The sequence below is a fragment of the Leptinotarsa decemlineata genome, unplaced genomic scaffold (assembly GCF_025532065.1).
Source record: "Leptinotarsa decemlineata unplaced genomic scaffold, Ldec_3_MD MMD2_P_RNA_scaffold_2, whole genome shotgun sequence".
Classification (NCBI taxonomy): Eukaryota; Metazoa; Arthropoda; class Insecta; order Coleoptera; family Chrysomelidae; genus Leptinotarsa; species Leptinotarsa decemlineata.
In genome coordinates this window covers 1,281,553-1,297,356 of record NW_027412529.1, presented here as the reverse complement: position 1 = coordinate 1,297,356, position 15,804 = coordinate 1,281,553, and the positions used below count along the sequence as shown (strand labels likewise).

Genomic DNA, 15,804 nt, shown 5'->3' with positions numbered 1-15,804 from the left:
CCCCCCAAGAAAGCAATGCCAGTATGTCATGATCGACAGTATATAGACAGAATAAGTAACTAGCACCCCATGTGAATAATCCCAAGCACTTTTGAAGGTGTCTGATTCTCTCAAACTGATAGATTTTATATTGAAGCTAATAATGTGATATCATCAGCATACTCAACATGTTTCAACGAAAAATATTGAATAATGTCATTGACATAAATAATAAATTGTCTGGGTCCTAAGATTGATCCCCAGGGAACCCCTCACGTAATTTCGTGTTTTGGATGATACATTTCCATTCGAGGAGATATTTCTGGTAACTCTGAACAAAAGAAAAACCGTCCCCTCTGTCAATAAATAGTCCCAGAAATTCATTTGATGGTTTATTCTCAACAGAGACATCAACTTGTGAATTGCTACTGGTTGTGTCTCATTATTGGGAAAAAACAATAAAGTCCAAAATCATTTATAAAAGATTTTCGGTAAGTGGGGAAAATAAAAACGGAAAGTTCAGTGAAAACTTACCATCTGCCCCTTTGGAAGCAGATTTTTCGGAAAGTGCAGGGAAAAAAATTATAACGGAAAGTGCAGTGAAAACTTACCCCTCTCTGGATTAGTGGATGTTTTAATGATGTAAATGAATTGAAGGAACGTGTTAGGAATCACACGTTAAAAGGTAAGACCTCGTTAATCCTTAGCTCGCACAAGTTTCGACTTCTGAGGGTTGTCGTTCGTAGGGGTGCGACAGCTGATTAACGGAAAAACAGATTTTTTTTTTTATCAAGAGTGGAACCCCCAATAAGTGAAAATTGGTAACTGGTTACCAAAAGACCCAATAGGGGTCGTGACAGTACATTTGAAACAAAATACGTTCATTTTAGAGGTATTAAAACTGAGAAGTTTTGCCTCACACCATCTTTTTATCTTGCTAATAATCACAGTTCAGAGAGATTTTTATCATGCCATAAAATTGTAGTGTCGTCAGCGACTAGTGTGAACTCACCTTAAACTTTTTTTTCTCAAATTCGTCTGCCTTGCTTATATTATCTTAGTTATTGCAAGATATTTTTTCCTTCTCATAGATACATGAAAAATCCCAAAGATAAGTTGGACGATGTGAAAATTTACAACCCGATTCGGTTCCTGAACATGGAGACCGTCACCGAACAAAAATGCTTCCGCATCCAGTACGACTTCAGCACCAAAAAAAGAACGTTTGTGTACGAAAACTCCAGAAGGTTCATGTTTGGGGCTCTGCTGTGCTTCACCAGCGATAACTTCAAGACGGTCCTCTTCGCCAAAGTGGCCAAACGCGACGTCAAGGATTTGTTAGAGAAAGGCCAGTTGATCGTTGGGTTCAGTGAGGATGTCGATCTCCCTGAGAACCTCTACGACCTCCAGTACGTTATGGTGGAGAGTACTGTCTACTTTGAACCTTACTATCGGGTGCTTAATGTCCTAAAAACGATGCAGCCAGAGAACTTCCCAATGGAACGCTACATCATCAGCGTCCAGACTACTACTCAGCCGCCGAATTACCTGCTGAAGATTGATCCCCAGTTCTACAACATTGAGAATGAAACGTTTTTTTCCGCTTGATTGGGGCGAGAGACAGTTTTACGGGTTGAATGACTCGCAGAATTCTGCTTTCAAGGCTGCACTCACGAGGGAGTTCGTAATTATCCAGGGTCCACCAGGTAATTAACAATAATAGCATAAGTTAACTAATACTCATATCAATAATAATAATATTTGGTTGTTTTAAAAGTTTTGTCTGTGTTTTTGTAGCGCTCGCTTAGTAAACAGCACTACCTACACAGTTTTAGGACACTATTATTGTTTAACCAGATACAGTTTGCTATGGCACCGAAGCTGTGAATTACCCAACAGAGTTTTTGAACTGATTGGATTTGCCAGGCATGCCACCGCATAATTTATAACTGAAGGTTGGATAGCTCCGTAATTTGACTCCACCACGGCTGTGCAACGGCACGCGATTAGCCATTAGAAAATGAATGGAAAACGTTGTCAAAGCCAGCATTTTGAATGGCAAGTTCGTGGTGAAAATATATTAATACCACGAATCCCTATTATACCTACAGATGTACCAATTCATTTTAAACATGTGCAATTTCCAATTATATTGATATTTGCAATGACCAATAATAAGTCCCAAGGCCAAACAATGTCCGTTTGTGGCTTGGATTTGAGCACACCAACAGAGCTACACATGGCCTAACAAAGATAATTGTACAAACTATAGCATTAAGGGATTTATATTATTTGTATTATTGTTCTGACAGACACTAACGAGGGTTTATGTTTCGGGATTTGGCAACCCTAGTGTTGCAATCTGGCAACTGACTGTTCTATCATAAAGTTGGACATTTTTGAGCTTATACGTACTCAGAGCGTTTTGACATACTCGCGCTTTTTGTGTTGTTTACAGTAACTTAAAAGATTCGTCTCGGCCCAAAAATGGAATTGAATCGTGAACATTTTCGTGCGATTATTTTTTACAACTTTCGACGTGGATTAACTGAGTAACAGTGCATGGATGAACTTATTTCAATTTTTGGCGATAAAACTTCATCAAGGACAAGTGTTTATCTATGGCAGGGGTCTCCAAACTTTGAAGCCTTCGGGCCATAACAATTTTTTCAGTTTGTTCCAAGGGTCAATTTCTGTCCTTAACTACATTTCTAGACTAGGATAGTCGCAAAGTGCGTGACCTAAGCAAACTTACGCTTTTTTTGGATTTCAATTATTATTGTGTATTGTGACACTTAACGACATCTAGTTGCGAGTAGTGGTACTATGTACTATCTTTTTCAGCTACCCGCTAGGTGGCATTAGGCGTAATTAAATATTTGGAATTACCGCGTTGGTTCGAGAAAGTTCTGGTTCTAGCTAGTGTATTCCGATCACCTCGAGATGGCAGTAATAATTGCATATAAAAAGGCTAGCGGCGCAACTGCGAGTTAGTCTGCGTAGGAAAGGCGAAGGAAGCGAAACTATCTATTGTGAAATAAAGTGACACCCGTCAATAAAAGTATTTTGATTTGACTTATTGTTTCTATGTGTGATTTGTTAGTATGGAAAAGAAGCGAAAAATCGACAGTGAATGCAGAACGTTCCAAGAAAAATGGAACTTTCAGTATTTTGTGATTGAGTCCAGTAATAAGGCGCTGTGTTTAATTTGTAATGAAACCATTGCTGTTCTCAAAGACTATAACATTAAACGACACTATGAATCGAAACATCTTCAAAGTTACTCCAAGTATACAGGAAGTTTGCGGAAGAAAAAATTTGAAGCTTTGAAACGCGGACTCAAATCGCAGCAATCTTTGTTTACCAAAGCGAATACTGAACAAGAGTCTGCAACTCGCGCCAGTTTTCTTGTGGCTCTTGAAATCGGAAAACGTGGCAAACCATTCACCGATGGAGAAATGATAAAAGAATGCTTGATTGCAGTAGCCGAAGAAATATACCCCAAAAAGGTAAATTTATTTAAAAGTGTCAGTTTGTCAGCAAACACCGTGGCTCGGAGGGTGCAAGACATCGCAGAAAATATATCATCTCAACTGTCTGACAAAAATGGACATCATGAGTGGTTTTCTCTAGCATTGGATGAGTCAACGGATGTGTCAGATACTGCTCAGGTGTTAATTTTTATTCGCGGAGTAGATAAAAGCTATGAAGTGTATGAAGAACTTCTTGATATTGATAGTATTCACGGCACGACAACTGGGGCAGATATTTTTGAGGGAGTTGAAAATGCCAATAATAAAAATAACCTTCGATGGAGAAATTTGAAATTGTACAGTCCCGTGTACAAGGAAGTATTTATAAAGTTCAATATTATATGAAAAATCATGTTTGTTGTTCATTCTACTAATTGTTAGGTCCAAGAAATTGATTGAGTTATCTGTTTCTATTTCAATAGTGAATTTATGTATTATATTTTTAATGAACGTTTGTACAATAGGGTAACCTAAATAAATAAAATACTACTACTACTACAATTTTTTGGGATATGGAGCTACAAAAACACATGACATTAAAACGTACAAAACTATTGAAACAACCTAATTGTTACCATACCACTACCATTAATACCCTGGACTTGCTTGGTGAATGGATTGCACTTTTAATGTTCTGATGTTGTAAAGGAACCGGAAAAACCTTTCTTGGTCTGAAAATTGCCCGTACGCTGCTACACAATAAGTCAGTGTGGTACAGTAACACCCCCATTCTCGTCATTTGCTACACCAACCACGCTCTGGATCAGTTCCTCGAAGGACTTCTTCCAGTGACTCAGGACATATTGAGGGTCGGCGGACAGTCCAAGAACGAGAAACTCGACAAGTACAATATCCGGAATAAGAGATTCAAGGTTGCCTGTGGCCCTGCAATCGCTCAAAGACGGCACGAGGTAATATTGAATAAAAAATGCCAACATCCAAATATAAATTTGTTCTCCATTCAACAGGTGCAGTCTATTATTCAAGAAATCGCGTCGATTGACCACTCCCTGAGCGAGATAGAGAAAAATATCAGCGTAGTGGAGTTTGACGTATTCAGAAACGTGATTCCAAACTTTGCGGGAAGCTGGTTCGATACCGCAAAAAGTGAAGATATTTTGAGATGGTTGTTCAGTGGAGGAGAAGTTAACTATCGTAATCTCAGAATTGATGACCAAGCAGAAGCGGTAAGTGTTCCCACTAGCATATTTTCAATATGAATAATTGGTTGTTTATATCCAATGATTTTATTGGACCCCACAGGACATATTTGGTGTATCCTTTCCGAAGCTCTGGTCTACCAGATATATTCTTCACAGTCGTAGGGGACTGCGAAGAAACAATCTTTAGAGTCGTAGGGGGCTGTAGAAAATCAATCATTCCTCAGAGCCGAAGGGGACTGTGTGGTATGGTCAGCTTGTTAGAAACTCAAGTTTCTAAATGCACAAAATTGTTGTTTTTGTGGAGTGGGCAGAATTAACAATTTGGTTTTGCAACTTGCTAATTGTTTTTTTTCATATTGCTGATTTCTGCCTCGAATTCGCCTTTGATTTCATTGCCTAACTTTTTTCACATACCGAATTTTGTTGAAGTCCATCGAGTTTGCTCATTATTGAACTCATATCACCCCCAGAAACTTCGAATAAATATGTTTCGGGATCTTCTCCTGACTCAATCAAGTTATCCCATAGTCTCTTCTGGAGTACCGATTTCTTTCCGGAAGAATCTAGTTCTCTTTCCTCCAATTCTTGCTTCAATTCGGCGACTTTCAAGTCCACTAGGCGCACTTTCCTTGAACACATTTTATCTCTTACTGTCTATTTTACTCAAAACTGAATATGTTCACTTATTTAATGGAGTCCGAAACACTTATTTATTTTCACAAGTCTATTTTTCGCGAGAAAGGTCTATCAGTTTATATTTCCGTCGTCCGGTACTGTCCGCTTTGCGAAACACAATGAATCACCAGTATATCTGCGCGAAAGTGCGAAAGTTTTATAGTCATTTCACTGTGATACAAAAATTGTCCACCAAGCGCTCACAAATTTATTTTGAAAATCCCACTTCTGACACCAATTGTAACGAATTAAGGAATTAACTGTCTTAATCAAATTTATTTTTAACAATATTTCACTATCACAACTAATTTATATACAACACTTAGTAACTAACGCTTAATTCATCTTCACAATTAGATTCCTTTCCTTAAACGCACGATTCGCTTTCCAAGTACAGACTACTCCTCGGGACGGAGAGCGACCTTTTCATACCGTCAACGAACGTTCCGGATTTCTCTGCGGATTTCGGGACCCATCCACACCTTTCCCGCTGGTTCGCGATCAGACATGCGTTTGCTGACTGGGACATCGGTCTGGGCCGGCTTCATATCCATTACAATATCTTCAAAATACATTCAAAACCTACTAATCTAGTCATCTTTTATTTATTTATTTGTACGGGATAAACCCCATTACAGTGTAAAAATTTCACAGAAAAAAAGTACAATATAAAAATGTAAAATATAAACTAATACGCTACGGACTGTTTCTGCAGCACACAACTATATAACATTATAAAATACTATAGGATATAGAATTAAAATTAAACTTGTTACTACCTTATGTAAACAATTACCAACCAATGATTGTTTAAAACGACCATTAGAGACACAAAAAATACTGATGTTTTTATCATCTACTAACTTTAGGGTTCTTTCCAAGGGTGTATGTTTGCCATAATTTGTATGATGGAAGGGTATATGAAATAAATGGCTGTGTCTAAGATTCCTGTTCGTAACTGGAATTTTGACAGATTCAAGTAATTCAGGACAAGTTATTAAGTCCATTGAGCAGCTTGAATGCATAGCAGAGAACTGCATGAATTCTTCTGGTTTGCAATAGTTTCAGCCCCATTTCTTGTAATATACTCGAACCCAACTTGAAAGAACAAAATCTCAAAAATTTGTTTTGCACTCTTTCTAGAGACACAACGTGCACATTGTGAAATGGAGACCAAATGATACATGCATATTCTAACTTAGACACCACTAGAGCTAAATAAATCCTTTTTAATGCTTCAATGGAAAGTCCTGAACAAAGATGTAAAATAAGACCCAGTGTTTTGGATGATTTCACACTCTCTTGGTTAATATGGTTTACAAATTTGAGTTGTTCGTCAAAAATGACCCCCAAATCTTTTATGGAGGAAGTGTATTCTAAGTTTGTTTGAAGGTGATTGACAATGTTTCATGATGAGGTTCACTAGTTCGGACTTCCATTGTCTACTATATAAAATGATTTGAAATCCCTGAAACAACTAAAAAAGAAGAATTGAAAATGAATAGCTGAAAATAACAATTATATTAACCAAAATAAACCTGAAATGAAATAATAGTGAAATAAAATACAAGTGAAAATAGAACAATTGAATAAATAAAAATAAAGAAATGAAAAAAGAAAGAAAATAAAAAGTGAAGAGATTCCAAGTCACGTTAGTTCACGACGTTTCGATTGTTAGTATCTACAATCGTCTTCGGGTGATGACTGGACTGATTCCTCCGAGAGATGACTATTTAAGGGTCGTTCGGGTACTTTCATTTATCCCCACTTTCCATTTTTCCGCTTCACTGATTCAGTGGGAGATGACCGTTTTGGCGGGACTTGGCCATTTTTCGCTTGATGATGGGTTCCCATATGTTGCATATTTCTACGCTGGCTTGGCTGAATACGTTGTTGGACAACATGTATGCGGCTTCCTTGAATTTTCTCCTAAACCCATGTTCCTCTCTGTGCAAGATCTCAGCTTGGGACCACTCGATGTTGTGTTGATGAGTCCAAACATGGTCTGCTATTCCTGATTTGCTGGTTTCCCCTCGCTGTGTGTGTTTCTTGTGCTCGGCAATGCGAACATTCAATGGCCTCTTAGTTTCACCAATATAGGATTTTCCGCACTCACAGGGTATCCGGTAAATGCAATTCTTGGAATCGCAGTCCGCGTTTGGTGGCCTGGTTTTCGTGAGACTGCTACGGATAGTGTTACCGGATCTGAAGCAGGTTCTGATGTTGTAGTTGGAACCAATTCTTCTTATCCTCTCCGATAATCCTCTGATGTAGGGAAGTGCAAGCACTGGTTGTGACGGCTTCTCTTCCTTGCGAGGCTCCTGCTGTCTTCTAGCCAAAGTCTTTTCTACCATCGCTTTGGAGTAGCCATTCCGTTGAAGATCATTTTTGATGATGTCTAGTTCCTTTTCGAGACCTTCTTTCGTATTACAGAGCTCAAAAGCACGGTCTAATAGAGTCTTGATGATTCCTCTTTTTGATGGTGGTTGGATTCGTGGTTCAGATACTGTCCTGTATGAGTGGGTTTTCGGTATGCAGATGTTTCCCACTTAGTGTCGGTCCTCTTCACCAAAACGTCTAAGAATGGCAATTCGTTGTGGACTTCCTTCTCCATTGTGAAATTGATGGAAGGTCTCACGCTGTTGATGTGTTTCAGAAAGGCGTCTAGTTCAGTATTCCCATGGTTCCATATTATGAAGGTGTCGTCAACATATCTCAACCAGACTCGAGGTTTCTTGTGGGCTTCTTCAATGACCAGAGTTTCAAACCACTCCATATATATGTTGGCTATGACTGGTGAAAGTGGCGATCCCATTGGCAGTCCCTCATCTTGTGTAAAGAATTCGTCCTTCAGTTGGAAATAACAGTTTCGTACACAGCATCCTAGTAATTCCATGATTACTTCTATAGGTAGATTCGTTCTCTCTCTCAGGTTCCCGTCTTCGACGTTCCGGTCGAAGAAGCACACCAAATCATACAGAGAAAGCTATCCGAAGACGGTAGTGTTAGTAAGTTTACCTCGGATTGAAACAGCCTCGTGTCACTTGCTTAATTATATATATAAAGAGATTGACAACAACAAATATGTCCTATCATTATTTTTCGACTGTCAAAAGCCTTTGATACAGTGTGTATTGAAACTTTAATAGATAAATTGGCGCCTCTAGGACTTCCAGCCAGTATAATAAAGTGGATACAATCATATATGACAGATAGAACCATGATAGTGAGATGCAATAATTCAATTTCACACAGTCAGGCTGTGAAACTTGGGGTACCACAGGGTTCAGTTCTTGGGCCACTGCTGTTTCTTCTTTATGTAAATGATCTTCCACAATATTTAGAAAACGTTCATGTCACCATGTTTGCCGACGACACAACGATAACAATATCCGATCAGGATGCAGAACAGCTTGCGGTTAAACTGGAAATGGTTGTAAATCAATGTTCATCCTGGTGTCAGAGAAATAAGTTAATTCTAAACACGTCCAAATCGGTAATAGTCAAATTTTTTCACCGAAAATTGTTACCCAACGAACTTTTTGTAATTGACGACATCCAACCCTCTATGGAAACTAAATTTTTAGGCACTCATTTAGATGAGAGTATAAATTGGGGTACACACATTGAAAGTGTATGTTCAAAACTAAATAAAGCCTATTTCGCTATTAAACAAATGAAATCAACTATGAATATAGCAGGCTTGCTAAGCATTTACTATGCTATGGCATATGCACATATTAATATGAATATATTGGCATGGGGTCGAGCAAGAGAATTCTTGAGAGTGTTTGTTTCCCAAAAGCGTTTAGTAAGACTGATTTTTAACTTGAATTATCAAGACAGTTGTCGATCTATCTTTAAAGAAAATAAAATTCTTACGGTGCCTGCTGTGTACATTTTTCGATGTATTATCTTTTCCAAACAGAATATAGATAATTATTCGTGTAATTCTGAGAAACATGAATATATATAACACCAGACACGGCAACTTATTGAAAATTCCTAAACATAGAACGACATTCTATGAGAGGTCTCCGGATTACAATGCAATCATATATTACAATAAACTACCAGAACATCTCAAACGGACTGGAAGTAACATCATATTTCAAAAGAAAGTTAAAGACTTGCTATTAGAGAAATGCTACTATAGTTTCCAAGAATTTTTAGACGATAATTTCTGAAAAATAAAATCTGAACTAGATCTGTATACGTTTTTATATATTTCAATTGTGTATGTGTTTATATGTATGTATAAATTTATTTCTTTTTTTTCTTTTTAGTGACGTCTTGTATAAATATTAACATTTTTAAATTTATACCTAGTATTAATTCTGATTATTGATTGACTTACCATATATACACTATGTATCGTGAATGGTGAATAAAATATTATTATATTATTATTAATTTGAGATACCTAGCTATGAACTCATATAAACTTGTATTTTGACATCTTAAAAGTGTCTTGAAATCCATGGGTTTCACAATTTTCACATTCCTCCTTTCCTCCAACGACAAAATTGTCAATAAATCCCTGGGTATATATGAAATTCCATGCTCCAATTGCGATAGAACATATGTAGGCCAGACCAACAGACGTGTGACAATTAGACTATATGAACATCAACTTGCTGTCCGAAAGTCGGACCCATCCTAAGTGCTTCCAAGAATCATCAAGAGACAGGACACAACATAGACTTTGCCAACACTAAGACCATCGCCACGGCGGAAACACTACAAGCACTACGGTTTTCCTCATTGAACATATGAACATTTGGGAAAACCTAAACTTCCATAAATTCAAAAGTCATATTTCACTCATTGAGGAACAAATACAAATCAAAACACAACAAGACCTAACGTTCAGTATACTCCACAAAACAATACACATTCCTAAAAACAGTGAACCTAGAGAAACACCAACACAAAGGATTTCACCTGTTGTAACCCACGTACAGGCAAATTCAAAGAGACATCCGGACTAAAGGAAGAAGACAAATACCCGCACTAAGGTGTTCTAACCGTATAAAAGAACAAACAAGAAGATAAAACGTTCAGTTTGAGGAGAGCCATGAAGATGATAGATGAAGATGTGTGTTGGGGAATAATCAATTTAAGCTCAGTGTCTATCTGAATAGTACAATCACCAGACTTGGTTTCCCGTCCATTTGGTTTTTGTTTTGTTTATCCATTAAGATTTGATAAGATTTTTTTTTAATGAAGATCATTTTTTAAGGACAAAACAAGCACTACAATAAAATCCTTGAGGCGTACCTAAATGCTGTAAAAATATCCAAAAACAACACATGCAGATGTTGTTCATCTTGGTTATTGCGATCAGATGAAAACGCATATGAAATGTTATTTTATTCTTTCTCTTTATTGATATTCCGCTAACCATATTGGTTATTTTTCTAGATTGCCGGTCCTAGTCCACAGATGAATGAAGGAGCTGATGCAATCGCCAAAGAAGAAGAAGAAGATATAGACAACACTGATAATCTGTTTGAAGATGATGTGCTTTTCGATAATATCAAATTGACAGGCTTCAGAGAGCTCGTAAGCCTAAAGTCTTTGAGCACCAAAATTGACGTTCTAAAACGAGAGTTGTTATCAATACGTGACGACAATGAGATGCACTTTTGGGATAAACGTCACCATATAGACTGCCTCAATTTCGAGATTTACAGAACGGAAGGCGAATTAGAATACTTACAGGTTTGTAATTTGAGAAATAGGTTATGTTATCTGGGTTCGAACATATTTTAATATCTTTTTCTTTAAGAAATTGTCCTTTTCCGCCGATCCCGGGTAAATTTCAGGAAATTAGAAACGGTAATTGTACTCTTGAGTCAGAAAAATGTTTACAGAAAGTCGAGAGGATGTGAATGACGACTTTCGCCCTAGACGCTCCAGCATATCAACAACAGATGAAGATGTTGAGAAAGTGAAGAAAATTGTTATGGAGAATCGTCGAATCACTAGTAGGGATGTTGCTGAGGATGTCGGCATATCGGTTGGCTGATACCATGCTATTTTTCCGGAAATTTTGAGCATGTTCTTGGGTTTCATACTTTTTTTGTATCTTCTTTTTTTCTGCCCACAACAGAAGCAATCAGAGATTCCTTTATGTTTCTTCAGATGCTCCAATAACTCCTTATTGACATCTTGTGATTCCATAGTTGACGAATTTCATTTTCAAGCACAATAACTTTGCTGTGTGTTCTTTGAAACAAGCTTCCATAGCTTGTTTAGTCTGACCGATATGTCGCAGTCCGTATATCCCCGACTTTTCTTTTTATATCTTCAGGGTCTTTACTATCAGCAGTTTCATTTCAGAGATCTTAATCCCAACAAAACATTTTTGAAGACGCAATGTCCCTAACGAAAAATAAAACGCGTTGGCTTAATTGTCTGCTGCAGTGTACCTTTTTCCACAGATGAGACTAGCAGAAGGAAAAAACAGCACGGCTGCTCCGCAATTCCTCAATTTGATGAACCCTCATTACATGTCACACGATGACAGGTGGCAGATGTATTTTCATTGGTTGGGAATCTACGTCGCCAAACTGAGAGAGCGGAAGGAAGCTGTCAGCATAGGGTTTCGGAAGGTCTATTCACTGTACACAGAGATGCGCGACATTGAGGATGCACAAGTGATGAAAAGTAAGAATCAATGTTTCAATAATGATAATAAGTATACTTAATTGTCGAAAGATCAATTTCCTATTGCTCCCTAGACTCAACAAAACCAGTAAAAGGTTTCATCAGTTAGTTTTCAATTTATATGCTTCAGAGTTTGAACCAGAAAATAATTGAGAACAGTGAGTTTTGAGATTCGAATGTTACTCGATGTAAGTACCAATTTACCAAGTTTAGTGGCCACAGAAAAATGAGTTCAAATCTTCTTTTTTTCTATGAAAAATAAAAGTAGTTCAGATGAATCTTGTGTAGAACTTCTGAAGAAGTGTTTCAGTGCCATTTATAATCCATTGCAACAGTTCAAGTATATCCACAGAAAGGAACTTACTACCAGTTGATGATGGACAGATTCAACTTTGGAAGCCCGAAGTCTAAAAATATACTCAGTGTCTATTTCATGCCTTCATAAACTAGTTCTGATCTAGTAAGCCAAATAAATTTTAAGGTACCGCAATTCACAGGCAAAAACAATTTAATTTTCCATAAATCCCGACCAAAAACCAATGACCTCATGAAATCATCAATCAACACAATGTGTAATAGTTTAAACAAAACCTGTAACTTTTGTGATTTATTCTGGGAGCTTGGAGCAAATGTGAAACCTTTTATATTTCACTTGTTTTTTTTTCCACTGTACTTGTAGTTATCCATTTTTGCAGAACCATTCTTTTTCTTTTCCTTCAACTTCCGTTATTCTGATATTGCTCTGTAAGGAGATAGTACAGAATATTTATCAATAAACGCTATTATCATTATTATTATTATTCAAGTGAACTGTGAAAAATGTGATCAATTATTTACAAGTTCTTTATTCTCATCTAGGTTCTCTGGTCGTCGGAATGACAACTACAGGTGCTGCTCGTCTTCAGTCCGTCTTGCAGTCCCTCAAGAGTCCGATAGTGATTGTGGAAGAAGCCGCGGAGGTTCTCGAAGCTCACATTATAAGTTCTTTAACGCCTCACTGCAGACATTTGATACTAATCGGCGATCACCAACAGCTGAAGCCCAGCACTGCCAATTTTAAAATTGAAACCAAATATCGACTAGGTACAGTATAGTGTTACGTATCTTAGGTTCTCAACATCATCCTGTATATTTTCAATGGGCTGAGTGGTTATATATTTATAGTTATATCAACTGGCAACAAAAAAATAAGTATTAAAGAGTTCATTCAGCAACAACATCAATAATTGCTGCATTTTATAATACAACTAGTGACCTACCGCACGGGTGCAATGCTGATACTGAATATAAATATAAATACGTGCGATCACTGCTAATCATGAAGTACTATAGGGCGAAGCGCTGCCTACGACGCGCTATTTATAGGCACGAGCCCCCGGACGGTACCTCCGCAACCGCTATGTCCCTGCATTTTAAATCTGTAATATCTTCGAGAATATTCATTTAAACCACATGCTGTGAAGGACCATATCGATTTATATTAAATGTACAGTGTATATAAGGAACTCAATTGGATGAGGATTAATGCTGTATTATAATAATAATAATATACTTAATTGTTATTAAGAATAAATCTTGTGGACAAAGCTTGTGAAAAATGCATACAAATTTAAGGATGGAAATATAAAATGTGAATATAAAAACACCTACAATGGTTAGAACATACACTATAGTTCAACATTGAAATTTTGTCTCAACATCAACACAGAATAGACTTGTAAACACAATATATATATATATATATATATATATATATATATATATATATATATATATATATATATATATATATATATATATATTACAATGTAGGTTTTCACGGATGGTAGAATATGATGTGTGGTTTTTCCGGGTGTTCATCCGTTGTGTACTATTCGATAGTCGACGTTTCGCCATCATCTCAGATGGCATTATCAAGACGAGTTACTGCTTCGCTTCGAGAGGTGTAACTGATGTCAGGTTCTTCTTGTGGTGTTTTTATATGGTTTCGCTTGCGTAAGTTGTATGGATTTGTTACCTGTTTTTCTACCTGAGGGTTGTTGATGGCTTTTGGTAGTTCTCCTACCTGAGGGTTGTTAATGGCTTCTGGCGGTTCTCCTACCTGCGATGGTTCATTATCAATTTGTGGTTGTCTTTGGGGGTTGTTTTTAATTATTGTTTTCCAAATCCTTGGGATGTTTAGTGAATCATCCCTTTTATTGATGAGGCCTTGCTTTTCGATTTCGATAGCTTCCCTGATTTGTCGAATTCTTGGGTTTTGCACTTGTGCTATCTGTTTTGTGGACTCAAAATTAATCTTGTGACCTGTTTTTAGATGGTGTTGAAAGAGGGCAGAGGAGGTTTGTTTTGTTCTTATCGAGTTTTTGTGCTCCTGGGTTCTGGCAGATATACGTCTGTTGGTCTGACCGATATATTGTTGTCCACAGTCCTCGCATGTGATGCTATATACTCCTTTGTTTTCTAGGGAAATTCTCTCTTTTGGTCTGGGCAGCCAACTGGATATCGTTTTGTGCGGTTTGTAGGTTGTCCGAATGTTTTTACGTCTTAGTATTCTCCCGATTTTGTCGGTCACACCTTTGATATAAGGTAGTGTCACAGATTGTCTGTCGTGTGGAGAGTCTTCTGTCGATCTAGTGGATGTTTTTTTGGTTCTTCTTTGTCTGTCGATGGCCTTTTGAATGATCTTTGGTCCGTAGCCATTTTGTCGCAGAGCCTTTGTTGTCTCCCCCAATTCTGTTGCCCTGTTTATTGGTTCTGTTAGGCGGAAACTGCGGGATATTAACGTGTTGGCTACGGATTGTAGCTGGGTAGGGTGGTGGTGTGATGCTGCTTGTAGGTAGCGGTTGGTGTGTGTGGGTTTTCGGTAAACTGTATAACCCAAGTTGCCAGTTGGTTTTCGTGTTATGAGTAGGTCTAGGAAAGGTAGCTGCCTGTTCTCCTCTCTTTCGGTAGTGAACTGGATGCGGGGATGGATGTTGTTCAGGTAGGTCACAAACCGGTCTAGTTCTTGTTTTCCGTGGGGCCAGATGATGAATATGTCGTCTACATATCTTTTCCACAGGGTTGGTTTGAGGCGGGCGTTGTTAAGTGCTTCTTTCTCGAAGTGCATCATGAACAGGTTTGCGATCACGGGCGATAGGGAGGAATCCATCGGAGCTCCCTCTACCTGTTTATAGATCTGGTTGTCAAATATGAAATAGGTGTTTTTAAGGCAGTGCTCTGCTAGATCCGTGATATGTTGCGGAAAGCTATGATCAGTTCTAATGGTGGCTAGGGCTTCGTTTATGGGTATACTCGGGTAGAGGGATTTTATGTCTAGGCTACCTTATACCTTATATCAAAGGTGTGACCGACAAAATCGGGAGAATACTAAGACGTAAAAACATTCGGACAACCTACAAACCGCACAAAACGATATCCAGTTGGCTGCCAAGACCGAAAGAGAGAATTTCCCTAGAAAACAAAGGAGTATATAGCATCACATGCGAGGACTGTGGACATCAATATATCGGTCAGACCAACAGACGTATATCTGCCAGAACCCAGAAGCACAAAAACTCGATAAGAACAAAACAAACCTCCTCTGCCCTCTTTCAACACCATCTAAAAACAGGTCACAAGATTAATTTTGAGTCCACAAAACAGATAGCACAAGTGCAAAACCCAAGAATTCGACAAATCAGGGAAGCTATCGAAATCGAAAAGCAAGGCCTCATCAATAAAAGGGATGACTCACTAAACATCCCAAGAATTTGGAAAACAATAATTAAAAACAACCCCCA

At 37.8% G+C, this 15,804-nt stretch overlaps 1 protein-coding gene across 1 annotated transcript in view; it reads left to right on the top strand.

Moving 5' to 3' along the window:
• Window positions 1–15,804, top strand: part of LOC111504110 (NFX1-type zinc finger-containing protein 1) — a 73,537-nt gene that overhangs the window by 11,677 nt on the left and 46,056 nt on the right. The window contains 7 exon segments of the mRNA XM_074180995.1: window positions 1,071–1,580; window positions 1,582–1,685; window positions 4,161–4,423; window positions 4,481–4,699; window positions 10,775–11,074; window positions 11,797–12,022; window positions 12,881–13,105. Of these exon segments, the coding sequence (XP_074037096.1) occupies window positions 1,071–1,580; window positions 1,582–1,685; window positions 4,161–4,423; window positions 4,481–4,699; window positions 10,775–11,074; window positions 11,797–12,022; window positions 12,881–13,105 (1,847 nt within the window).